The sequence below is a fragment of the Carcharhinus amblyrhynchos genome, chromosome 15 (assembly GCF_965287045.1).
Source record: "Carcharhinus amblyrhynchos chromosome 15, sCarAmb.v2.hapA, whole genome shotgun sequence".
Taxonomy (NCBI): domain Eukaryota; kingdom Metazoa; phylum Chordata; class Chondrichthyes; order Carcharhiniformes; family Carcharhinidae; genus Carcharhinus; species Carcharhinus amblyrhynchos.
The window spans coordinates 35,982,500-36,009,235 of NC_137338.1; the positions used below are offsets into that span (position 1 = coordinate 35,982,500).

Below are 26,736 nucleotides of genomic sequence, written 5' to 3' on the forward strand. Positions count from 1 at the left end.
GATTCGGAGAAAACATTGCTTGATTGTCAGATTTGGGTCTCTGATCTCTGCTGTGAATTACAAAAGGTTTATAAAAGCAAGTTTAAGAGGTTTAAAGTGCTTGAAATTTCTGTTACTGGTACTTTAAAGGATCCGAATGATTGACACTGTTGTTGTATTGATGTGAAGGGGTGTTTTTTTTAAACACAGAGAAAAATAATAAATGACTTTTTTTTACATATCCTATTGTCACTGTTCATTGCTTTTGCATAGTGGATAAATGAGCATGGAAGCACAATAGTTTTACATCGAGGCATGAGAGGCCATAGGAGGCGGGTGGTGGGGGAATTAATTTGGCATGGGGGAGGCATGAGGAGGACTTTTTGAACTTACCTTTTAAAAGGTCTCATGCAGACTCTGAGGAGCTGAAAACCATGTCTCCTTAAAAACCTGTTCCAATTGTGGAGATCTATGCCTATCCCCACAATGCAACCAGCTTGGTCAGAAGTGCAAGGTGCAGGCTTTTGATCCCAACCAATCCACATCCTTGCAATGCATTCTTGCCAATTGCACAGGCCAGGAATGGAGCCAGGAATTCCAGAATTGGGACATACCATTTTCAAAAGGATTCCAAACCATACCAACATAGTGAAAATCCAGTCCTATGTCTCCTTTATTTCATGTTTACACCATTTTGCCAATTGACATAGTAACATAGAAATTAGAAGCAAGAGTAGTCCAAATGGCCCTTCGAGCCTGCTCCACCATTCATCTTGATCATGTCTGATCATCAAATTCAATATCCTGATGCCCCCCCCCCCACCCCCCCCCCCGCCTTCGTCCCATATCCCTTGATCCTTTTAGCCCCAAGAACTATATCTAATTTCTTGTTGAAATCAGACAAGGTTTTGGCATCAAATACATTCTGTGGTAGTGAATTCTACACATTCGCCACCCTCTGGGTGAAGAAATTTCTCCTCACCTCAGTTCTAAAATATTTACCTCTTATCCTTAAACAATGACCCCTAGACTCTCCTGCCATTGAGAACATTTTTTCTGAATCTACCCTGTCTAACCCTGTTAGAAGTTTAGAATTTTCTATGAGATCCCCTCCCACTCTTCGAATAAACTCCAGTGAATATAACCCTAACCAACTTAGTCTCTCCTCATACTACAGACCTGCCATCCCAGGAATCAGCCTGGTAAACTTAGCTATACTCCCTCTATAGCAACAACGTTCTTCCTCAGATAAAGACACCAAAACTGCACACAATATTCCTGGTGTGGCCTCACCAATGCCCTATTCAATTGCAGTATATATCCATATAATTAAACTTTCTCACTATGAAGGACAACATACCATTTGTTTTCTTTACTGCCTGCTGTAACTGCATGCTTTCTTTCAGCAACTGATACACAAGGACTCCAAGGTCTTGTTGAATATTCAACTGCCCCAATAATGTCTTCCTAGTATTGCCACCAAAGTAGATAACCTCACATTTATTCACATTATACTGCATCTGCCACGCAGATGCCCACACACTCAGCCTGTCCAAATCACACTAAAGCATCCTTGAATCCTCTTCGCAGTTCTCTCTCCCACCCAACTTTGAAGCATCTGCAAATTTGGAGATAATACATTCAGTTCCCTCTTCCAAATCATTAGTATATAATGTGAACAGTTGGGGTCCTAGCACAGAATCCTTCTGGAACCCCCCTTAGCCACTGACTGCCAATCAGAAAAAGAGCCATTTATGCCAACACTTTGCTTCCTATCTGCCAACCAGCTTTCTATCCATCTCAAGGCATTACCTGAAATCCCACTGTGTTAACTTTGCATAGTAGTCCGTTACGTGAGACCTTGTTGAAAGCCTTCTGAAAGTCTAAGTAAACCACATCCACTGGTTCTCCTCAGTCAACTCTATTAGTTACATTCTCAAAAAAATCCAAAAAATTCATTAAGCATGATTTCCCTTTTGTAAATCCATGCCTTACTTTGTCTGATTATACCATTGCCTTCTAAATGTTTATGAAGTTCTTGATAATTGACTCTAGCAACTTCCCCAGAACCAACATTAGGCTCAGTGGTCTATAGTTCCCTGTTTTCTCTCTACCTCTCTTTTTAAATAGCAGGCTTACATTAGCTACCCTCCAATGTGTAGGAGTTAATCCAGAGTCATAGAAGCAAAGTACAAATGTAATTCCTCAGCCCTTTCTTTATTCCCTGTTATGAATTTTCCTGTTTCTGACTATAAGGGGCTTGCATTCATTTTTTCAATCTGTTTCTCTTTACATATCTATAGAAGTTTTACAGTCAGTTTTTATGTTCCCCACTCGCTTACTTTCATACTATATTGTTCCCTTCTTAATCAATCGCTTGGTCCTCCTTTGCTGAATTTTAAACTGCTCCCAATCTTCAGACCTATTGTTTTTCTTGCCAAATTTTATGCTTCTTCCTTGGATCTGATACAATCTCTAATTTCTCTTGTAAGCTATGGTTTAGCCACAATTTCCTTACTACTCTCGTGCCAAACCATTTTTAAATGCCTGCCATTACCTGTCCAGTGTCTTTCCTTTCAGTAGTGTTTCCCAATTCATGCCTCATACCATCATCATTGCCTTTATTGAGATTCAGGATCCTGGTTTCAGAATGAACTACGTCACTATCCATCTTGACAATCAATGCTACCATATTATGGTCACTTATCCCCAAGCGTTCTCTCACAACTAGATTGCCAACTAATCCTTTCTCATTGCAAAATGGCCTGCTCCCTTGTTGGTTCCTCAACGTATTGCTCCAGAAAATCATTCCATATGCACTCCAGAAATTCCTCCTCCGTTGTACTGTGACTAATTTGACTCTCCCAATCTAAATGCAGATTAAAGTTGCCCATAATCACAGATGTTCCTTGAACACATGCATCACTGATTTCCTGTCTAATGCTTTTCTCAACATTACCAGTACGGTATGGTTCTGTATACCACCCCCACCAATGTTTTTTGCCCCTTGTTGTTTCTTGACTCAACCCATACAAATTCCGTATCATCTATGTTGATATCTTTCCACAGTAACATATCAATCATGTTCTGTTTTCCACAGAACATGGACTTGTAGTATAATGACTTTGCAAGTCATTATATTACAAGTCCATTCTTCTGTCACCCCAACATGGCAAATGGGGGTCTAAATTGGGTTTTGTTGTACTTGTTTTTGGGTGCTATATGGCCAGCTAAACTCAAAAGTGGAACAACTGATACTTGATAATCTCTGATAGAAATGCATAAGATATTATTTTGATATAGATGCCTGCAGCTATGCTGGCAACATGCAGAGCAGGGATATGATGGCATGAATGAGTGTGCTGATTTGAAATCATGACTGCCATTTTTCAACATCACACTTCAACTTGTGCTCTGTTTTAACCTTGTACAGGTGAAAACATTGTTAAATGATATGAAGGATCCCCTACCAGCTCTATTTAAAGGGATCACAAAGTGCTTACAGGTTAATTGCTGAAATATGTCTTTGGCTGGCTGCTGGTTCAATGTTATGCATTTTTGGAAGTTTCCTATACTTATTAAAATAGATACTCTACAGGGTGTAGATACTGTACATCTGCCTAGATATGCAGCACTTTCATGTCATTTAAATATTGTGCTGAAAAAATGGTTTCCTGACATGACTGGGAAAATGAAGGAAGGCTTATCCAAAGCGGGTCAAACTGCCAGAAGAGGAGGAGGAGTAAAAGGAGTAAGGCATTTAGTCGGAGGCCACCTGCAATGGGTCTTCAGGGGACAATTCTTAGGCCTCAAATTCAGCAACAACCAGTTCATGAGATGTCTTCAATTTAAAAAAGAGAGATTGTGACAGAAATCAATCTACTACATCAATAGCTGCAGCCACAAAGCAGGGCAAAGTTACCATTGCCTGGAGCTGTCAAGATGAGAATGATTCTTAATTCAGGCTGCTGTTGGAGATATAAGAGGCAATTTTGTGACCACGTCACACCCATTTTGAGATAGGAAAATGTGTTAAAATTGGGTGTGATGCGATTAGTGGGAATGGTGCCTGTTTTAATGCCCATTCCCATTTTAACAAGAAAAAAACATTGATGCGAAAAGGAGCCCACCCAAAACAGGTGAAATGTCAATTTACGTGTTGGTTTGCATTCATCATAAGGTCATTAGCGAGCTTCACTCCCCAGCTCACTTGCCTTAACCATCTTGTTCACTGCAGCTGGTTCGGTCAGGAAAACATCTCCATTATCAAAGTTGGATTCAGATGCTTGATCAGTGAGGGTGAACGAGGAGATAAGTCTCTTACCCCCTTGCTCACGCTCACTGATCAAGCGTTTAAACAGCTCCTGCTGTTCAGAGGGGATTATTTCCTGGCAGCCATGTTGCATTTTGGGTTGAGGAGAGCCTCCAAATGTATGGGGGGGAGGGGGGGGGGCAGGCGCTGTTGTTGCTCATGAGGTCCAATCTCAGACTTCAGCATGGACCCAGCTCAGAGCTGACCTCAAGTCTTGGTGCTGACTCCACGTCCCAGTATAGACAGCGGCAAGCATTGTTTGCAGGTAGGGGGTGGGCTGGAAACTCACTGAACTGGCAGCTCTTTGGCCTCAGACTTTTCAAGCAGCACTGTCTGTGACCACTACTGCATGGGTTATGGGTGCCTGTTTGTGAGGGGGGAGGGAATGAAGGGGGGTGGTATTCCTATTTTGGGAACTGTGGAGGCTTTGTGGAGGTCTTTGGGGGGATATGGGGAGTGTGTGTTGCTGGGGGTCTGTGATGGGTATGGGGAGTGTGTGTTGCTGGGAGTCTATGGGGGCATGGGGTGTGTGTGATGCTGGGAGTCTATGGGGGGGTATGGGGAGTGTTTGTAGCTGGGGGCCTGTGATGGGGGGCTATGGGGAATGTGTGGTGCTGGGGGTCTGTAGGGGATGTAGGGAGTGTGTGTTGCTGGAGATGTGCGGAGAGGGGATATGGGGAATGTTTGTTGCTGGGGGTCTATAGGGGATATAGGGAATGTGTGGTGCTGAGGGTCTGTGGGAAGGGTATAGGAGTGTGAGTTGCTGGGAGTCAAAGGCAGGGGGGTATGAGGTGTGTGATGCTGGGGGTCTGTGATGGAGTATGTGGAATGTGTGAGGCTGTGGGTCGTGGGTGGATATGGGGAATGTGTTGCTGCGGGTTTGTGGTAGGTTGTAGAGATGTGTGTCACTGGGATCTGTGAAGGGTATGGGGAGTGTGTGAGGCTGTGGGTCTGTGGGGGAGTGTGGGGTATGTATTGCTAGGGGTCTGTGAGGGGTATGAGGAGCCTGTGTGCTGGGGATCTGTGGAGGGGTATGGGGAGTGTGTGATGCTGGGTGTCTGTGGGGCGGTATGGGGAGTGTGTGAGGCTGTGGGGCCTGTGGGGGGGAGGGGGGGGTGGTGCGGGGAGTGTGAGTCACTGGGGGTTTGTGGGGTGTTCTGAGGAGTGTGTGTTGCTGGGGGCTTGTGAGGAGTATGGGAAGTGTGTGATGCTGTGGGTCTGTGCAGGGGGAGGGGGTATATTGAGTGTGTGTTACTGGGGGTCTGTGGAGGAGTATGGGGAGTTTGTGGTGGTGGGGATCTGTGAGGGATTGTGGGTGCTGTGTGTTGCTGGGGTATGTGGGGGGATATGGGGAGTGTGTGTTGCTGGGGAACTGTGGGGTGTATGGGGAGTATGTGATGCTGTGGGTCTGTGAGGGAGTGTGGGGAGTGTGTATTGCTGGGGGTCTTTGAGGGGTATGGGGAGTGTGTGTTGCTGTGGGTCTGTGAGGGGTTGTGGGGGGGTTGTGTGTTGCTGGAGTACTGTGGTGGAGTATGGGGAGTGTGTGTTGCTGCGGGTCTGTGAGGGGTTGTGGGAAGTATGTGTGCTGGGCATCTGTAGGTGTTATATATTGAGTGTGTGTTGCTGGGGGTCTGTATGGAGTGGTATGGGGAGTGTGTGTTGCTAGGATAGTGGGGGGCTATAGGGATGGCAGTTCTACACGCAAATGTCCTTTGAGCAACTGTCAGATTTCACATGCCGTCAATGGTTCCAGCTCCAAAAGGCGCATGTGCCATTTGTTGCAGGACCTGGCATCTCAAGGCATGGTGGGGGGAGGCACCCATTCCCAGTGACTGTGATGGTGATAGCCGCCTTAAACTTCTACGCCACTGAGTCCTTCCAGACTGTGGCATTTCCCATTCATTCGTCCAAAAGTGTGTCAAGGAGATTACGGATGCCCTGTTTGCCTGGGCTGGCCATTATATTAAATTTGACCTGGACCAGACTCCAATAGGATGCCCAGGCTGCAGAAATCATGTTCATCACATGAATGCCAGATGTGTAAGGGGCTATAGACTGCACCCACGTCGCAATCAAGGGCCAGAAGAAGAATCCAGGAAGGTTCATGAGCAGAAAGGGCTTCCACTCAATAAATGTGCAATTGATGTGTGACTATCAGCTGAATATCAGACACCCTGGCAGCATGCATGACAACTTTAAACTGAGGAGTTCTGATGTCCCAGAGGTCTTTGAGGAGAAGCCCAGGGTGCAGGGATGGCTCGTGGGGGACATGGGGTACACCCTTCAGACTTAGCTCATGACGCCTGTGTGAAGGCCTGAGACTGATTCGGAAACCAGATATAATGAGGCCCACATTGCCACCAGTTCAATAGTGGAGTGGTGCATCGGGCTCCTCAAAATGCAGATCAGGTGCCAGGTCCACTCTGGCCTGGACCTTGAGGGCCCTGGCCAGCTTCCAGGTTCCAGGAACGTATTCACCACACCCTCTTAATCTCTCTGCCCATGAGATGCCCCGCTGTCAGGAAGGGGGGAGTCAGAAGGTGTAGCCACAGCCACAGTCTCCTGGCTGAAAGGTCCTGGTATGGGCACGAGACCTTTTTCCTCTCTTGGGGTTCCTGTGGGCCCCTGGGTCACTCCATGGGATGACGCTGCTTCTGCAGTGAGCTCCAGAAATTCCGGGTCACCTGGCCCTGCCAGTCCTAGAGGACCATGGTGGTTGAGCGCTTTGTAATGACCCTCTGAGCCGGGGGCCATCTATCAATGGCAGCAGCAAGCGCCCTCTGAGACTGGGCCATGCTCTGCAGCCCCTCAGTCATGACACTCTGGACTACATTCTCAAAGGTTCCTCTTATAGACCACTGTATCTCGACACTGTCCCGCTGGGTCATCAGCAAGATCCGCAGCCTCTCAGCCATGACCTTCTGTGAGAGGGCCACTTTCTCAAACACTGCAGCCATAGCCCGCTGTGTCTTGGCACTGTCCTGCTGAGCCTCCTACACGCTCTCGAGCTTCTCAGCCATTTTTGCTGAATCTCGAGAAGCCTGTTGAGACCCTCAGCTGTGGCCAGCTGTGACTCGGCCATGGCCCTCTGGGACTGTGCCATAGCTTGCTGTGACTCAGTCAATACTTGGAGCCTGCCACTCATGGTGAGGATTTCCTGCCCCAGGCTTTCCACTGCGGACGTCACTCTTGCAGTGTTGGCCTGGGAATCACTCAAGACAGGCAATAGCTGGTCCACCTGAAAGCTTCCGTCTCCACCCTACAGCCTCGCAGTTGGTCCAGTGTTGTTGTCAGCCCCTCCTGCATTCCCTAGCTCTGTTGCTATATTGCCAGCAGCCGAGGGAGAAGTGATCGCAGAGGCCCAGCATGTAGCCTTTGGCCAGCTGAGTACTTGCCCCCAGTTCCCAGAGGCCTTGAACATTCCCTCCTCCACCTGATGTACATCAGCAGATGTGTAGTGTGCACCAGAGAGTGACCCAGATGCCTCGCCACTAACTTGACCCACCAACGTGGGAGTCTCTGGGATGGTGAGTTGAGAGGTGGAAGTTGATGCAAAACTGATGCCGGTCTTGGAGGTGCCTTCAACTGCTTCCTCAGATGAGTCTTCCGAGCTGTTGGGGTGGGATGAGTGAGATCAGCAGTGGGGCCATGATGCCAGATGGCCCAGGTGTGTCAAAGTCCCTTCTTGCAACACAGGATACAAGTTAAGTGCAAGGGAGGGAGAGGAATCTGGGCTGCATGCAACTTACTTGAGATTTTTCCAACAAGTGGAAGATTGACATGTTCTCACTTCTATGCTCCACCCCTACCATGCTGTCGCTAATGGTCCACATGCCCTCCTCTCCCACAAGCTCCAGTGCCCACTCCTCAAAGAGAGTGAGGACCCGGATCTCAGGCACACCATCCCCTGTCTTCGTCCTCTCTCAGCAATTATGGACACTCATCTGATAGCATGAGTCCCGCAGGGTTTCAGAGGGTGACCCTCAGAGGGCAAGGGTTGTGATACTCTTGGGTGGGAGAAGGGAGGTGTTGCGGATCACAGGCTGAAAGCATGCAGGGTGCTGGGGGTGGGGGATCTGGTGGTCATTTAGGGGAAAGATGCTGGGTGAGGTAAAACACTCTCCCTTGCTGTCTGAATGAGGTCATTCAGTTTCTTGTGGCATTGTTTCCCAGTTCTCCTGGCACTAACGTGTGCTGCCACCACCTCCCAAGCTGTGTTTCCATCCCTTCCTCTGAGTGGCGTCCTGCTGGGGGGAAAAGGGTGTCCTGGCTTACCTTCACTGCCTCCAGCAGCCTGAAAGATCAACATTGGAATATCGAGGGGCGGGGGGGGCTGTCTTCCTCAAGACCATCTTTCTACACTGCCTGCGTATAGATTTTTAAGGAACTATCACTTGTTGGGGCAGATCAACTGCAGACTGTTTGGGCAAGTCTTGCACCTGTTAGAGCATTCCAGTGAGTTAATGCAGTTTACTTTATTACTTTGGAGGGGAAGCGAGGTCAGCACTTGTTGCATGCTGATGCAGGGGGGTGGCTGTAACTTTGTGATAATTGGGGGCAGGTGAGAGAGATGGTTGTGTCAGTCAGCCACTAGGGCCAGGGAAGAGATGAGGGGACTATACGATGGGGTTGAGGGGGGGAGTGGGGAGTAAGCAGGAGGGGATTCAGGAGATCAGTAATGGTAGGGATCTCCAATGTCTTTGGGGAAGAGGGGTGTATCTGGCCCGGGGTGGGAATACTGGCAGAGGAGCTTTTTTTTCCTGGTTTTTCTGGGCAGGCATTGTTTGTGGCTCCAATCTGAGCTGTTGGCTGTCTGGCGAAGTATGCCCCACCCATTGCTTTTCACAGCTAGAAACAGCCTAATCCACATTTTCAAAAACTGAATGCATAAAATTGGGCATGAAAACGTACCCAAAAATGGATCAGCAACTCGCCTGTTTTTACACTACTGGACACTTAGAAAACATCTCATAAAATTCTGCCCACAATAACATCTTGCAGTTTGCAATGCACTGCTGTCTGAGGAAAGCAGCTTTACAATAAAACATACATTCATCTGATTTTTCTCTTGCCATAGATTAACAAAAGGAGGGTGCTCAACATTTTTCACAGATTACATGATCAGGATATTCAGAAGTGATATCAAAAACCCTACACCTAACAATCCTTAGCTTTACTCATTGACTATCACATCATCTTCCTTATGAGAGCGTGTATTGGTTCCTCCCTCGGTTCATCGCAGATATAAAAATTGTCACCAAATGCAAATTTAAATATTAGTTTATGAACTGGCTCAATAAATAGTGCATGCAAAGTGAAAAGAGATTGCCATTGGTGCATTCCTTTAGTGCTTGTCTTCTGGGTGACGTTAGCTTTCCTTTAGCTCCTCTGAGGCTGCAGCATAGGAGGTGGAAGTGCAAAGACTGCTGATGACTTTGGAAGATGACCTCAAGCAGCTCCGGGCCTGGAGGGTTTGGTTTCAGGTACATCATCTAGCTTGCAACTTTCTTAAAACTTGCCCTAGCATTTGTTTAATATGCTTTTGGGAAAAAGCATTATCAGTGTTTCAGCATTTAGAAGAAAACTATTATAGTTTTGCTTCCAGGATCAAAGTTTAGTGAAATAAATTTGGATCTGCACTATCTATTTGCAGGAGATAGAGGCAGTTAAACAACTTTGGCTGCTGTTGTTTTTGTGTTGTTTCTGTTGTCATGTCCTGTAAATTATGTTTGCTTTTTGTGAGGTTCTATCGATCCTGGAACATGGTGAATTTGGAACATTACTTAATTATTTATGCTGAAATGAGTATGGTATAATTTGGTGGCAACACTGCGTAATTCTATTGCTCATCATATTAACAAAAAACAACAAAATATTTAATTTGTAGGCTGAACATATACCTCTTTTATAAACGTTTGGCGACTGGTTGTCTATTCAAACAGATGGATGTAATTACTTGGCAAAAGGTTTAATTCCAAACCCACCCCAGTAATGAATGCATAACCGGAAGATTATTGTAATAACGAGTGGGTCATGGTGATGAGACCTCACATATCCTATATAATTTGTGTTCCTTTTCTGAGAAAAGAATGAATGTACACTAAGAAACAAATACCTTTAATTTTATTTAATTAAGCAGAATAAAGCAAACTTCAGAGAACTATAGGATACATATGAACTAAAGCAATCAAAAAGTTTTAACAAAGTTGTAATTTTCTTGTTCATTTAAACATTCACTTAAATGAGAATACTACATGAGTAACTACTATATATATATTTGCTGCTGCTGGTGGGTGCATATAATTCATGTGGAACAAGCTGCTAACATCACATTGTGAATTCTAAGAGGACAGAAGTAGAATCTATTGGGTTTGAACTTCCCTTTGGCCTTCTCTGCAGACTGAAGTGTAACAAGACCCTCCAGAAGTGCATCCATGCCCAGCGCCCTGGATCCTATTCCAGAATGGCAGCTCTAAACGCAGACTGGGCAGAATTCTTACAGGGTCTTTCCCTTTACTTAAAGAGGGCAAGTTCTATTCACAGCCCCGCTGTCAGTAAATCACACTCAATGGTGTGGAAACCCAACAAAACCAGTTTCCACTCCATTTTTTGTCCCTGTTCTGAAATTCCACTGGGATTCTGCCTTGACCACAACTGTAATTTAAGGCCACTGAGTTTCTTGAGCAAGGCTTAAGCTAGCTATGCAAATCCTTTGATTAAAAATGTGTTTATGTTAAAAAAGTCACCAAAAAAAATCTAACAAACCATTGGCTATGCCAACGATGATATAATTCTTCCCATATTATAAATTGGATTCAGTTTTGATTCCTATTATAATTTTGGATGATATTGTGCAACATGACATTAGTATAATAAGTCTGTAGAAATTTCTTTTGCTCATTATATTTCTGCAGAGGTTAATTCAATTTTTAGATTATCTATCTTTAAAATCACTGGAGAGAAATTCCACACAAATGTGTCAATAGGTTTATTACTAATGTCACAGACATCTTCGAGAGTTTCGGATTTTGTGCCTTCATATGCAGCTAACTTGTGGCATGTGGACCTGCCCTGCTCAAATGTTTGGACAGTCCAATTAAAAGGGAAAATTATTGTTTCACTGAGGAGGTAAGTCTTAGCTTACACTAAACTGCAGCTAAAAGCAACAGCAGTTTCAGTGAGGTTATTTTTATGCAACGTCAGCTATGCGGTCTTGATGCATCCTTATCAAAGCTGAGTTTTCAAGGTCAAGGCTGAGAATATAGATGTGTATTTGAGTTTGATTTATCTTTGGGACAGTGACGAGGAATGATAATGTTTCCTTATCCTTTTTCAGGAGATATCAAAGGCGCATAACATTGTTTAAAATCTAAAAAGATAACATTATTGGATAGATTACACTGAGTTTGTCGTTCAAGACCATTAACTGAATGGTTCATGCAGGCAGTTTATTCACAAAATAAATGTCTGGTTTCAACAAGAAACTAATAACCATAATGACCCATTAAACAAAACTCTGACCCTTTAAATCAGTAAAATTGTAGATGTCTATGTACGAGGGGAGATATTCCTATGCTTGCACCAGCTACATTGTATTGCTTGGGCATAACAAATTGGAGGGTTGGATTATGCATTTGTAAAACTACCTGCCACATTTTCTTTCATTAAAGTAATGGAGAATTGGTTGGATTCCTTTGCAGATGAATGCTTTAACCTGCCTGATTCTTCAATATTCAGTGTGCTCTTAAACAGTATGCTAGGAAAACCTCCCCTTTATTTTCTAGTTAAAGGATGACCATGTTCGAACAACAATCACTTGCTAACAAAAACAGAAAATGCTAGAAAATGTCAGCAGGTTTGACAGCATCTGTGAAGAGAGAACAGAGCTAATGTTTCTGGATGACTCTTCGAAGAGCTCTGTTCTGTCTCCGCAGGTACTGCCAGACCTGCTGAAAATTTCCAGCATTTTTTGTTTTTGTTTCAAATTCCAGTATCTGCAGTAATTTGCTTTTAATCACTTGCCAACGAGGCTCATGCCAGAAATTATTGTATTTTATCGTGGTTCTTCTCATACATTCTGCACTTTGTATTTTAAATAAACTATGTATTGTTTACAGAGCAAAAAAGATTATTTCTAACAGGAGACATCTCAGCTAAACATATCCTTTGAGTCAGTTTCAAGGTTCAACTTGTGACTCCTACAGGTTGTCGTAAGCACAGTCAAAATCTGTCATCCTGCAGATTACATATTTCCACTTACGGTCCCTGAAAATGTAAAAAGTAAAAAGTTAGTAGAGTTGTGATACTGTTTTATTAAAGGAAAAGAACATTTATAATAGTGAAGAAAGTAACTGGTTAAACATTATTGTGTAGGCAATTAATATTATAGGATCAATTAACTTAGTTTGATCTCCCAATGCTGTGAATGCCAGATTTATTTTCTGTTTACCTCCAAGCAAATAGAACCATAGAACTATATAAAAGTTGCAGCACAGAAGAAGGCTATTCAGCCCATCTTGTCCATGGCAACCTGAAGACACCCAGGTGCCCTCTGTAATTCCACCTTCCTCCACATGGCCCAAAGCCCTGTAGCTTACAGTACTTAAAATACAGATCCAGGTACCAAGTCAGGCAGCGAATTCCAGACACTCTCCACCCTTTTTATAAAAGAGTTCTCCCTCATGTCCCCTCTATACCTACTGTCTATACCTATACCTAGAGGCAGCACTGTGACACAGTGATTAGCACTGCTGTCTCACAGCGCCAGGGACCCGGGTTCAATTCCCAGCTTGAGTCATTGTCTGTATGGAGTTTGCATGTTCTCCCCATGTCTGTGTGGGTGCTCTGGTTTCCTCCCGCAGTCTGAAAGATGTGCTGGTTAGGTGCAGTGGCCTATAGAGGTGCTGGAGTGTGGTGACTAGGGGAGTTACATAGTAACTTAATTGCAGTGTTAACATAAGGCTACTTGTGACTGATAAATAAACTTTACCTTTAACTTTGCCACTTATCTTGAATCTATGGCCCCTGGTTTTAGAATTCTCCACCAAGGGAAACAATTTTGTCCTGACCACTCTATCTCTTCCTCTCATAATAACCTGCTAGCAGTCTTGGTTTAGAATGACTCATGCTGCCTTTTCATTTACATGATTATAGTATTCAGCCCAACGCAACCTGCACTGCTGCACATTCAACAGTGGTCTAGCAACATGTATGGCCCTCTTATGTTGCAGATAGTCTGATTCTCTGTAAGACAGCCTGCTCTTTGTAGAGGGAGCTGCACCCATAGAAGGAAGCCACTGCTTAATATCTGTAATGGTTGCAGATAAAAGCTGAATAGATGGAGCATCAGGGAAGAGAGAGGGATCTGAAGTTCAGGATGTGGAGCTGGAAGCCTACAAAAGGAATGAGGCCATACTGTTATGGAGGACCGGAAGACTGTCAAGAAATATCCACCAAAGGGAATGGGAACACTGGCAGCAATAGGTCAATTCCCAGAATCTCCCCACAAGGACCCAGTAGCAATGCTGCAAAATTTTCAATGACCTCATGTGGGCCAAGGTCAGTGAATGCACTTTCAAATAACGTTGCAAAACTACCTCAACACCAGCCAACAACAGTCCCTTGCAGTTAAAAACCATGTTCTATGACATATAGAAATATGAAAAGTAGTCATCTCACTGGAACTTCCTGCCCCCACCCGATGCTAGTATTGGAGACAGGTCACAGAATCTGAGAAGGGTGCAAAAAAGGCTGCCTGGTATGGAAGGACTGGGTTATGAGGAAAGATTGGGTAAATTGGGGCTGTTTTCCTTAGAAAGACGGAGATTGAGGGGGGATCTAATAGAGGTGTATAAGATTATGAAGGGTATAGATAGAGTAAACAGTGGCAGGCTTTTTCCTAGATTGGAGACAAGTATCACGAGGGGCCACGGGCTTAGGGTGAGGGAGGGGGGCAAGGTATAATTTGGATGCTAGAGGGAGGTTTTTCACACAGAGGGTTGTGGGGCTATGGAATGCACTGCCAAGTAAGGTGGTGGAGGCATGCACGCTAGACTTGTTTAAGGTGTACTTACATAGACACATGAGCGAAATAGGGATGGAGGGATATAGGAGACTGTTTTAAATAAGGATCAGAGCCTCGGGATGTTCCTCAAAATCAAATGTTACGTGTGTTGATGTTTTTCTCTTTTAGTCCACAGGTGCGTCAGTCCACCTTGTTGTCTAATGAGGAGCATACATGCGGTGGGTCTGCTCTTGGATGTTTCAAGAGTAGCCTAGTACTTCGTGTCGTTTGTGCACGCTTAAACTGGACCAGCAGATGGGCACCACGACAGCTCAATGACTATCACTGTTTGCTGTGCAGATACATGGATTTGGGCCAGTATCTGTGGGAGTTTGCGCATTCTCCCCGTGGTTGCGTGGGTTTCCTCTGGGTGCTCCGGTTTCCTCCCACACCCCAAAGATGTGCTCTTAGGCTGATTGGTGTAACAAATTGTCCCTAAATTATTCTCCCCTCAATCTGGTTTCCAATGTGGTTGCCATTAGCATAGACATGGGTCAAGGGTGGAAGAGGAAAAGCACAATATTAAAATGACGGCACGGGCTCGTTGGGCCAAAGGACCTGTTTCCCGTGCTGTGTTGTTCTTTGTTCTTTGTTCAAAAAGGGGAATAAAAGGAGCAACCTGGAGCCTGAGCGGTCTCTGCTTTTAGCACCTTCTTCAGCATAGTCTCTAGAGATCACCTTTGATTGGCAGCTGAGCAGCACTGCATCTCCAGCTCCTTGTACTTCGTGCTTCGTATCTTCAGACTGACCAGACCCAGGAGACCATTTTGGTGAGATCACTGAAATATGAGAACCGGCCCTATAAGGGAGGGGAAGCCCAAATCGAAGACTACAGATCCTGAAATGTCAGCCAACACTCAAAGACTAAGGAACAGCTTGTCCCAGCCTTATTAAATGGGTACTACCAGTCTTTTCAGACAAACAGTTCAAATACAAGATAAAAGCAAACTACTGCAGATGCTGGAATCTGAAACGAAAACAGAAAATGTTGGAAAACCTCAGCAGGTCTGACAGCATCTATGGAGAGAGAATAGAGCCAATGTTTTCAGTCTGGATGACCCTGCCAGACCTGCTGAGATTTTCCAGCATTTTCTGTTTTAGTTCAAATACAGGGACCTGTGGATAGGGTGTAGCAAATCCTTGGAAGCTCATGTCAGAAGTAGATAGCTAGTGTAGATTTGAGACTGTTTCTTTAGCGTGTTAAGACTATTTATTGAAGAATCCTGTGAAAAGACTGATTGAGTTCAATCAAGTTTAATTAAAGTACAATAGCAGAATCTGATAAATATTGTTTTTCCTTGATAAAGTAATGGATGGCACAGTGGTTATCACTGCTGCCTCACAGCGCCAGGGACCCAGGTTTGATTCCCATCTTGAGTTTCTGTTTGTATGGCGTCTGCATGTTCTTCCTGTGTCAGTGTGGGTTTCCTCCCACAGTCCTAAAGGTATGCAGGTTAAGCACATTGGGTATGCTAAATTCTCCCTCAGTGTATCCAAACAGGTGCCGGAGTGTGGGGATGAGGGGATTTTCACTTCAGTGTTAATGCAAGCCTATTGTGACACTGATGAAATATTTTTGTTTTAAACAATAAAGCTGTGTTGGACCTTCACCACCTCTTGTCCCCTTTTGTCTATCTCACTGCACAATGCACCTGAGCTAAAAAACGTTACTGCAAACTGATCAAGGTTAGTCAGGGTACATGTATCCACCTTTCACTTTATAACAGCTGGGAAAAGGTATCCAGAAGAGAAGGTATGCTTTTGAAATTAATACTGTTGCATCCAACCAAGAGGGTTGAATAAAGAAAGGGGGCCTTTACCTGGATAACAAATTTGGGGAACCTTACCTAGGGTTCAACCATAACAGCCTGAAACATACTTCTACCCAAAGACTTATTCTGGGGAATAGTTCCACAGAGTACAGCACCAGCAATGTTATCAAAGTTATCAATTTTGTATCATGTATGAACCTAGACTACGAGTGTTAGTTGCCTATTTTATCAAGGGAAATTACACCTGTGTGCAATCTTGCCTTCTCTAACTTTCACTTGTGCTTAGTTTCTGATTCCTTGGTAATAATCAAGATTATGAATCTCAAGTAATTTCCTCCTTTCAAATCCCACACAATGCTGACCGTTTGTAGCATTCGCAAATGAGATCAACTGATTCAGCATTGACTAGAGAAGGAACCTGTGATGTTCGGATTTCAACAGCGTTTTTCCTATCTGCCATTATAACTTCTGTAGTAGATTAGCTGGAGACAAGGCAATTCGCATCATTTCTGTCAAAGTCATAATGGGAGATCAGGAGAATATTTTTAGAAATACCAAATAATACTAACCTATTGACACTACTAAAGGTAGTACCAGCTCCTCTGATGAAGTAGCCATAATTCTGAATCACTAGATGTCCCTCTTCCTCATACTGCTCAGGATAATCAGTTGTCAACCTTCAAAGCACACAAAGAAATAGATTAGTCTGACAGCAATGACAGCAAATATTTATATAGCACCTTTAACATAATGAAATGTGCCAAGGCACGCCACAGGGGCAGTAAAAAACAAAATATGATTTTGAGCCTTATTAGGAAATATTAGGTCTGAAGATAAAAGTTTGATCAAACAGGTATATTTTAAAAGAATCTTCTAAGAGGTAAGTGAGGTAGAGAATTGGAGGTGTGTAGGGAGACATCCCAGAGCTTAGGGGCTAGATAAATGAAGGTACAACGATCAATGGAGGATCAATAATGTTCAGGAATGTACAAAAGGCCAGAATTAGAGGAGTGCAGGTACCTTGGAGGATTGCGAGGCTTGAAGACGATTGAAGAGGGGAATCGAGATAATGCATTGGAGATAAAAAATATACACTGGATACTGTCATGGAGACTCATTAAACAAAGCAAAAGAAAAGCCTCAGATTGATAGAAACACCTGATCCAAACTGTCAAGATCTTCAAAAGCAAACTTGTTCTCAGGGAAAATGTTAATTGCCTCACTCCTTTATCTCAGCCACAAGTGAAGTTTTGGTTCAGTGTTCCCAGTTTCATCTCACCAGTAGGAAATAAAACAAACAATATTGTCTTTTAAAAAGCGTTTAGAAAGTTACATCAGTAAGATGGCTATTGAGGGATATGGGCCAAATATGGGCGATCGGGACTAGCTTAGTTGTTTCAGAAAAAAAGGATGGCATAGACAAGTTGGGCCAAAGGGCCTGTTTCCACGCTGTAACCCTCTATGACTCTATGGGCCTGATTTTACCATTTTGATTCTAAGTGCTGTGTCTGGGAGTGTTTCAGATCCACCTTTTAGACCTGTTCTCAGGCGCTCCCAAATGCATTCCACCTGAAAAAAAAGCAGCGATTCTGAATCGCTCTGTAGAAGCCTACGGATGGGGCTTATCATGCCCAAAAAACTGTAGTTCTGATCAGAGCCTTCAACTGCATGTGCGCAGTAAAAAAAAATAGAAAAACGCTCCCCTGCCATATCACTCCCAGGCCCAAAAATGCCTCCCCCCTGACCCTACAGACATTGCCCCACCCCCACAACATAACTGTTCCCCTTATCCCTCAGCCCCCCTCCCCTCCCCCGGCCCCCCCCACCGCGACCCAGACCAATCGTGGCCCCCTGCCCCACTTACCCCCATCGATCACACGCAGAGTGGCAGCGGAACCCCCCCTTCCCCCCCACCAGAGAGCAATCTGATCTGCCTCCCTACCCCACCCCCACCAAAGAGCCATCTGACCTGCCTCCCTACCCCAAACCACACCAGAGAGCCATTTGACCCGCCTCCCTCACCCCCACCAGATAGCAATCTGACCCTCCCCCCATTGATCTGAGTGAGAGAGCCACCAGAAGCTGAGCTTCAGACACTGAGGCTCATCAGGGGGAGAGAGGGTGCCATTGTCAATGGGGTGCAAGTGACATCCATCCCCCCTGGACTGGCTAACTCTAAGGGTCAGCAACAAGAGGGGGCAGCTGAGAGGAGGAAGGGGGGTGGGGAGAGGAGGAAGGGGGGTGGTGAGCGGAGGCCTCAGCCTCTCAATCTGCATAACAGGTTTGAGGTTCTTGCTTCCAGTCTGGACAAGAACGAGGGAGGTGAGGTTGGTGAGCAAACTGCACACGGTACAGTGATGCAGCAGGGCATAGGCAAAGAGAAGGTGAAAAGGAACGTAGTAGTAATTGGGGATAGTGGGGTGAAGGGTATTGACACTGTCCTTTATCGCAATGACAAAGTGCACAAAAGGGTGTGCTGTCTGCCTGGTGCTCAGGTCTGGGATGTCGCATCTGGGCTGCAGAGGAACCTGGAGTGGGAGGGTGAGAATCCGGTCGTTGTGCTACATGTGGGTGCCAACGACGTAGGCAAAATGCGAAGTGAGGATCTGGGGAGGGAGTATGAAAAGCTGGGAATGGAATTAAAAAGTAGAACCGACAAGGTGGTTATCTCTGGGCTACTGCCTGAACCGAGTGCAGACGGGCGTAGGGTTGATAGGATTAAGGAAGTGAATGGGTGGCTCAGGGATTGGTGTGGGAGGAATGGGTTTGAATTTATGGGGCATTGGCATCAGTATTGGGGTAGGTGGGACCTGTTCAGGTGGGATGGGGTTGGTCTGAACCGTGCTGGGACCAGAGTCCTGGCGAATCGTGTAAAGAGGACTGTAGAAAGGGCTTTAAACTAATTAGCGGGGGGGGGGAGGGTGCGAGGGTAGGTGACGTTAAGGAGAGGGTACAGGTAAGGGTAGAGGCCGAGGATGTCCCAATAATAAAGGGAGTGGGGGGCGTGAGTATGGTTGGTGGCGTTCCGGCAAATAGGGCCCAGGTGAAGGCTGGGATGAAGGCGCTTTATCTGAATGCACGAAGCATTCAGAATAAAGTGGATGAGCTGGTGGCGCAGATCAGCACAAATGGATATGATCTGGTGGCCATTACAGAGACGTGGCTGCAAGGTGACAGGGACTGGGAGCTGAATGTCCAGGGGTATCAAGTGTTTAGGAAGGATAGGCGGGAGGAAAAAGGGGGTGGCGTAGCTCTGCTGATTAAGGATAGCATCAGGGTGGTAGCAAGGGATGATATAGGAACCAAAGAGCAGAACGTGGAATCGTTGTGGGTAGAGATTAGGAACAGCAAAGGGAGGAAGAAGCTGGTGGGTGTCGTCTATAGGCCCCCGAATAATGATCTGGAGGTGGGGCGGGCTGTTAACGCGCAAATAAGTGCGGCGTGCAGGAATGGGACGGCCATAATTATGGGGGATTTCAATCTACATATTGATTGGTCGACCCATGTTGGACGCGGTGGGCTCGACAAGGAGTTCTTGGAATGCTGCCGGGAGAGTTTCCTTGAACAGTGTGTGTTGGAGCCGACGTGGGAGCGAGCTACCTTGGATCTGGTGTTATGTAATGAGGCGGGTAGAATTAGGGACCTTGCGGTGAAGGATCCTTTTGGGGAGAGTGATCATTGTATGGTGGAGTTTCTGGTGCAGATGGAGGAGGAGAAAGTGGGTTCCCGGACACGCGTCCTTTGTTTGAACAGAGGGGAGTACAGTAGGATGAGAGAAGAACTGGCGAATGTGGACTGGGGGAGCGCGTTGGAAGGTAGGTCTGCTGAGGAGCAGTGGAGGATCTTTAAGGAGATCTTTCTTGGTGCTCAGCAGAAATTTATTCCGATGGTCAAAAAGGACCGTAGGAGGAGAGGTAATAAGCCGTGGATAACGAAGGAGGTGAAGGAAAGTGTTAAATTAAAAGCGGAGGCGTTTAGAGTAGCTAAGAGTAGTGGACGAGAAGAGGATTGGGAGAGGTTTAAATGTCAACAAAGATTGACAAAGAATTTGATAAAGAAGGGTAGGAGAAACTATGAAGCTGGGCTAGTGCTTAATATAAAAAAGGATAGCAAGAGTTTTTATAAATATATAAAAAGGAAGAGGCTGGCTAGGGTGAACGTTGGACCCTTAGAGGATGAGAAGGGGGACTTAGTGGTAGGGGATGGGGATATGGCTGAGGTCTTGAATAACTTTTTTGTTTCGGTGTTCACGGAGGAGGACATGAATAATTTGCCGGGTGTTAGAGATGGAAAGGTGGTAGGACTGGAGGGTCTCGATGACATTACTGTTACTAGAGAGGCGGTCCTCGACAGACTGGAGGGGCTGATTGTGGACAAGTCCCCAGGACCGGATGGAATGCATCTGAGGGTTCTAAAAGAAATGGCGGAGGTGATAGTGGATGCCTTGGTGGTTATTTTCCAGATGTTGCTGGATTCTGGGGAAGTGCCGGAAGATTGGAAAATGGCTAATGTTACGCCATTGTTTAAGAAGGGTGGCAGGCAAAAGGCAGGGAATTATAGGCCGGTTAGTTTAACGTCTGTTGTAGGTAAAATGTTAGAATCCGTCATCGAGGAGGAAATAGCGAGGCATCTTGAGGGGAATTGCTTGATAGAGCAGACGCAGCACGGTTTCGTTAAAGGGAAGTCGTGTCTGACAAATTTACTGGAGTTCTATGAGGATGTGTCTAGGGCGGTGGATAGAGGAGAGCTGGTGGATGTGGTCTTCCTTGATTTTCAGAAGACGTTTGACAAGGTACCTCACAAGAGGTTATTGCAGAAGGTCAGGGGACATCGAGTTGGGGGTAGGGTGTTAGCGTGGATAGAGGATTGGTTGTCAAATAGGAGGCAGAGAGTGGGGGTCAATGGGTGCTATTCAGATTGGCGGTTGGTGACTAGTGGAGTGCCCCAGGGGTCGGTGCTGGGGCCTCAGCTATTTACCATTTATATAGATGATCTGGAGGAGGGAACCGAGTGTATGGTGTCGAAATTTGCTGATGACACCAAGATTGGTGGAATGGCAAATTGTGCGGAGGGTGTGGAGAGTCTACAGAAGGATCTAGATGCGCTGGGCGAATGGGCCAGGAAATGGCAAATGGAATTTAATGTTGGCAAGTGCGAGGTGGTCCACTTTGGTAGGAATAATGGTAGGAAGGATTATTACTTACATGGCGAAAAACTGCAGCAGGCGACGGTGCAGAGGGACCTCGGGGTCCTTGTGCATGAGTCGCAAAAACCCAGCTTGCAGGTGCAGCAGGTGGTCAGGAAGGCGAATGGGATGCTGGCCTTCATAGCGAGGGGGACTGAATATAAAAGTAGGGAGGTCTTGCTGTGGCTGTATAGGGCATTGGTGAGGCCGCAGCTGGAGTACTGTGTGCAGTTTTGGGCACCGTACTTACGCAAGGATATTTTGGCCTTGGAGGGAGTGCAGAGGAGGTTTACTAGGCTGATGCCAGAGTTGAGGGGGTTGAGCTATGAGGAGAGGCTGAATAAACTAGGCTTGTACTCGTTAGAGTTTAGAAGAATGAGGGGAGATCTCATTGAGACGTATAAGATGATGAATGGGATGGATAGGATAGAGGTGGAGAGACTCTTCCCGCTCAGAAAGGACAGTAGGACTAGGGGGCACAGCCTCAAGATAAAGGGGGGACGGTTTAGAACGGAGTTGAGGAAGAATTTCTTCACTCAAAGGGTGGTGAATCTCTGGAATTCTCTGCCCGTTGAAGTGGTGGAGGCTACCTCGCAAAATATTTTTAAGACGCGGGTTGATGGGTTTTTGATAAGAGAGGGGATTAAGGGTTATGGGGAGAGGGCGGGAATGTGGAACTGAGCCACGACAGATCAGCCATGATCTTATTGAATGGCGGGGCAGGCTCGAAGGGCTAGATGGCCTACTCCTGCTCCTATTTCTTATGCTATGTTATGTTATGTTAAGCTCTGAATTTATCTCCTCAATAGGTGGAGTGCCTGAATTGGACCTTTACGGACCATGTCTATTTTGCTCTGAATCTGGATGGGCAAACGTGTAGTAAAGGGGGAATTGCATGCATTTAAATACATGCAAATGCATTTAAATAAACGTCGCGCCCATTTCAGGTACAGTGCCAACACCAGCCATTTTAGGCCCTTGGTAAAGGGGGAACGAGCATGGACGTAGCTATGGATTGCGCTACTCGCCTCATGCTGACTTTACCATGTTTTCGTGCCCAAGAACAAGCACAACTTGCTGGCAAAATTTGGCCCTATGACTCTGTCTGGTCAGCATGGTATCGATCAAAACTGGGGGCAATTTCAGATAGGTTCAGGTATGTAGTCACTCGAGATTCTGGTATGTAGTATGTTATTCAGCCCGCAGTTTCCTCAAGACAATATGTGTATAAATCTGATGACTTTTCATCTGTTCATTTCTTTTGAAGGCATTTGCTAATTTCTGACAGCGAAAAGGTCTTTGTGATTTCAGTGTTGAGAAATTCTACACAAGACTATAATCACTTTGCTTATTTGAATATTTTGAACAGAATTTTTTAAACAAAAATATATTAATAGTGCCATACATACTGAGTTTTCACCATTTTCCCAGAATGACTTCATTGTGTTTACCAAGCCTTTGAAGGATAGTCTTTGCTCCACGTGAATGTTAAAATAAAGATTGGTCTGTCTGACCTTGCAAACTAGAACACAGCTAACTGATAAAAGACTTTTTATTGCCACTAATTTGTAGATTTCTGGTGTTGAAAGACAGACCAGAAAACCTTCACTGTTCAGCTCAGCTTAACCTTTCTAATGGTAACAATGTTTTCTAGCATGTACCACTTGATGATAAACAGTGAGACTAGCATATGTGCTGAATGGCATTGTTTAGACACACTCAGAAAATGAAGACACAGTGCCGGAGATACGTCTTGCTTGTCAATGTTCATGTTTTCAAACAAGTTTCTGGAGCAAAGGTAATCACTTTTTTATAAGTCATAAAATAGGAAAGGGCTTGTTTTACTTCAATAGCCTGCTGATGTGATTATTAAACATACTTTAGAGCATTGAACTATGAGACCATGGAGGCAATTTTCAATCCTTGTTAGCCATTAATAAGAACGGCAGCATGGGCACAAAATATGGAGAGAACTGGGAAACACAATTCTCACCAGAATGACCCAGATCCCTGGCGCTGTGAGGCAGCAATGCTAATCACTGTGCCACTGTGCTGCCCTCCTGTAATGTCTAGATATATCCCCAGGATCCACAGCTGAGATTGAGGTGACCTGCTGTCTTTCATGCTCTGTTACCTGAAATAGCTTTGGTGGGGTCCCCTGGATGGCAGTTGAATAGAGGTAAGTTTAAGAGTTATTTTATTCTGTTGGATGAAACTGAGATTCTTGCTTCTGCACCCAATTTGAGTTTAGTATGATGTCCTTTGACTTCAATGTTAGCACTCCAATATTGGCATTTATTTTCCTTTATTACTTCAAGGAAGATGATTTCTTGGTTGTAAGGGTCTTGATTTTATTGAATGGAGGTTCCTTTGAAAGATTTCACCTTCTGTCTTGTCAACTCAAATTTCCTGGAATGGCAGATCACTTTACAAGACCTAACCTGCCACACCTACGACACTGCACAGTTCAGACAGAGCAATGTTTGCTCCTGTGAACCTTCTTCTCATCAAAACAGGGACTTTGGAAAATGGTGGTTTGCATCTTTTCAGGGTGTTTCCCAGGCTGCTGCCTTGCTACACTTTCAGTTTAACAATGCACAAGCTGAACACCTTCATCAGGCTGTTCTTGCAGGATTTTACTCGCACCCTTTAGGAGACTATACTGCCTTTGCTCTCCAGCTGTCTGGCCAGTTATACAACTATGTGGAGTTGCCAGCATTGGACTGGGGTAGGCACAGTAAGTAGTCTCACAACACCAAGTTAAAAATCCAACAGGTTTATTTGATAGCACAACTTTTGGAGTGCTGCTCCTTTATCAGGTGAGTGAAGAGTTGGCTTCACAAACAAGGCATATATAGGCACAGACTTAATTTACAAGATAATGGTTGGAATGTGAGTTATACAATGTCACTTTACTTTCACTTAACTGCTTATCCAATTCAGGATTGTAGTATACAGTATTAGTTAAACTTCATTTTACAAAGACTGTTGAAAGTTAGAGAAGTATTATTTATCTTAAACGCTGCAACCACTCTTCTCTAATCAGGTCATCTTTTAATGTTCCGCACTCATAACTGTCACTTAGATGGTACAATTTTTTGATGAATGAATCAATTCCTTCACACTGTTTTGACTGTGTCAAATAAATTTTGCCCTCTTTATTCCAGTACTTCTATAAATACTGAAGTATGAGTCAAAGGCCCCGATAACATCCTCATAGCAGGCTATCTCTTCATTCGTCCCTGTTGGGCCAACATGTCCTGTGATGCTCCTGACAGCATATAACAATTTGTTAATATAGTGTTCAAATAAAAGCAAAATATTGCAGACCCTGGCAGAGTGGCATGGTGGCACAGTGGTTAACACTGCTGCCTCACAGCGCTAGGGACCTGGGTTCAATTCCTAGCTTGGGTCACTGCCAGTGTTGAGTTTGCACATTCTCCCAATGTCTGCATGGGTTTCCTCCAGGTGCCCCAGTTTCCTATCACAGTCCAAAGATGTGCAGGTTAGGTGCATTGGCCATGTTAAATTTTCCCTCAGTGTATCCAAACAGGTGCAAGAGTGTGGCGACTTGGGGATCTTCACAGTAGCTTCACTGCAGTGTCAACTTGTGACTAATGAATAAACCGTTAATTTTAAAGCGTGAAATAAAACCAGAAAATGCTAGACAATCTCAGATGGACCTGAAATGTTAATTGTATTTCTCTCTCCACATGTGCTGCCAGACCTGCTGAGTTTAACTAGCATTTTCTATTTTTATACTGGTGCTAACTTAGTTATTGTTATATTTACTTGCATGACCCGAAGTGTTGCACTTGTGGGTGAAATACCTTTGCCAATTTTGCCATTTCTTAGCCTGTCTGTGGGCCATCTATTTTTTTGATTGATTCTGTGGTCAATAGCTATTTCTCATCCAGGGTCAGGATTCCCTTTTCCTGCATCGCTTGTCTTGCAAGTTTCTGTGTTGACCCAGACAGACTCAAAACACTAACTCTGTTTTTCTTTCTCCACAAATATTGCCCTACATGCTGAGGTTTTCCAGCATTTTCTATTTTTATACCTTTTACTGTAGATTTATCTCAGGACTCCTTGATTTTACTCTCAAAGAGATCTTGCTGGAGCCAATGGTCTTTCACTCAATTTACTGACATCACTCAATACTTACACGGTTATCCTACAGCAGGACTTAAGTGCTACTCCTCTGTGATAGGTGATTTTTGCCCTTCTTCTCTCAGTGACTGACATCGCTATGACATAGCTCCTTATGTACACGGTCAATAGCTATTATTAGAATTAACCCTTTAGACTGGAGAGTGTTTCATGATAAATCAAAGCCCAAATTTGAAGACCAACATCCCGAAGCCAAGGATTCTCAAAAAACATCTAACCTAAAATTGAGTCAGACCATTTGGGCATTACTGGGGACTGCCTAAAATAAGCGATAGATCCCTTACATATATAGATGAGGAGCCTATCTAATATTTACCTCTGACTTTCTTGCTGAAAATTATGTAAGTAGCATCTTCCAAAAAAACAAAAGTTTTTTTTACAAATAATTTGTTCAAACATTCCTATGGAGCCCGGAGTAGGAAATCCTTTTCTGGTCCCAGGCAATCGCCAGTCCCTATTATATTCTCCCTCTTTGCACCCCCGCCTCCCTCCCCCCATTAACTATTTGCATTTACGTAGCACTTATCAATTCTTCTAGAAGGTTCAAGAACACTTCAAATGCAGGAAATTCCAACTGATTTTTTGAAACTGCAGTGAGAATAATGGCCAATTAAATTTCTTTTCAGTTCATTGAAAGGTTGGCCAGAATAGCAGGAGAATTCCTTGCTGTAATTAGAAGCATATCATAGGATCTTTAAAATCGATCTAAACACAGTAATGATAGCAGCAGGATTAACATTTCTTCAGAAGGACAAACTGAAGCAATGTTTCATTGTACAGAGACCAGAATATTAAAATAAACGTATTTGCATAACTTTGGGAACTTTAGTTAAAATAAAGATTGTCAACTAACCAGCATCCATATGGACATCTTCTGCTGTATTTGCAGCAGTAAAACTGCCAATCTCGATCCAGAACAGCCTCAAAGTACTGGCTTTGTACTCCTGCTACAATACCATTGTTTGAGCAAGTTTGATACCTGAAAATAATCAGAACAATTAAATGGTCATCATTTTCAAAGCATACTTTAAGTAAGTGAATGCGGGTTATTTGAACATCAGTTAAAAGCACTTTTGTCAATATCATTTGCAGTTCCAACAATTTAATGACCTTAGGCTAGCAATCTCTACTGATGTGCACCCTTGATTGTAAAGTTTAATTGTCCAGAATACACACAGGACAATAACATCACGTCCATATAAAATTTCACAAGCTGTCTGAATCGTCTGCATTGTAAAATCTGTGAAAATGAACC

The 26,736-nt window shown here is 44.5% G+C and overlaps 1 protein-coding gene across 1 annotated transcript in view; it reads right to left on the reverse strand.

Annotated features, from left to right (window-relative positions):
* Positions 1–10,411: 10,411 nt before the first annotated feature.
* Positions 10,412–26,736, reverse strand: part of dpt (dermatopontin) — a 33,884-nt gene continuing 17,559 nt past the window's right edge. Inside the window, exons 2-4 of the mRNA XM_080203806.1 lie at positions 26,335–26,460; positions 16,696–16,803; positions 10,412–12,556 (exon numbers count right to left, since the gene is read on the reverse strand). Coding sequence (XP_080059932.1) covers positions 12,490–12,556; positions 16,696–16,803; positions 26,335–26,460 — 301 coding nt within the window. The 3' untranslated portion in view covers positions 10,412–12,489. The remainder of the gene's footprint in view (positions 12,557–16,695; positions 16,804–26,334; positions 26,461–26,736) is intronic.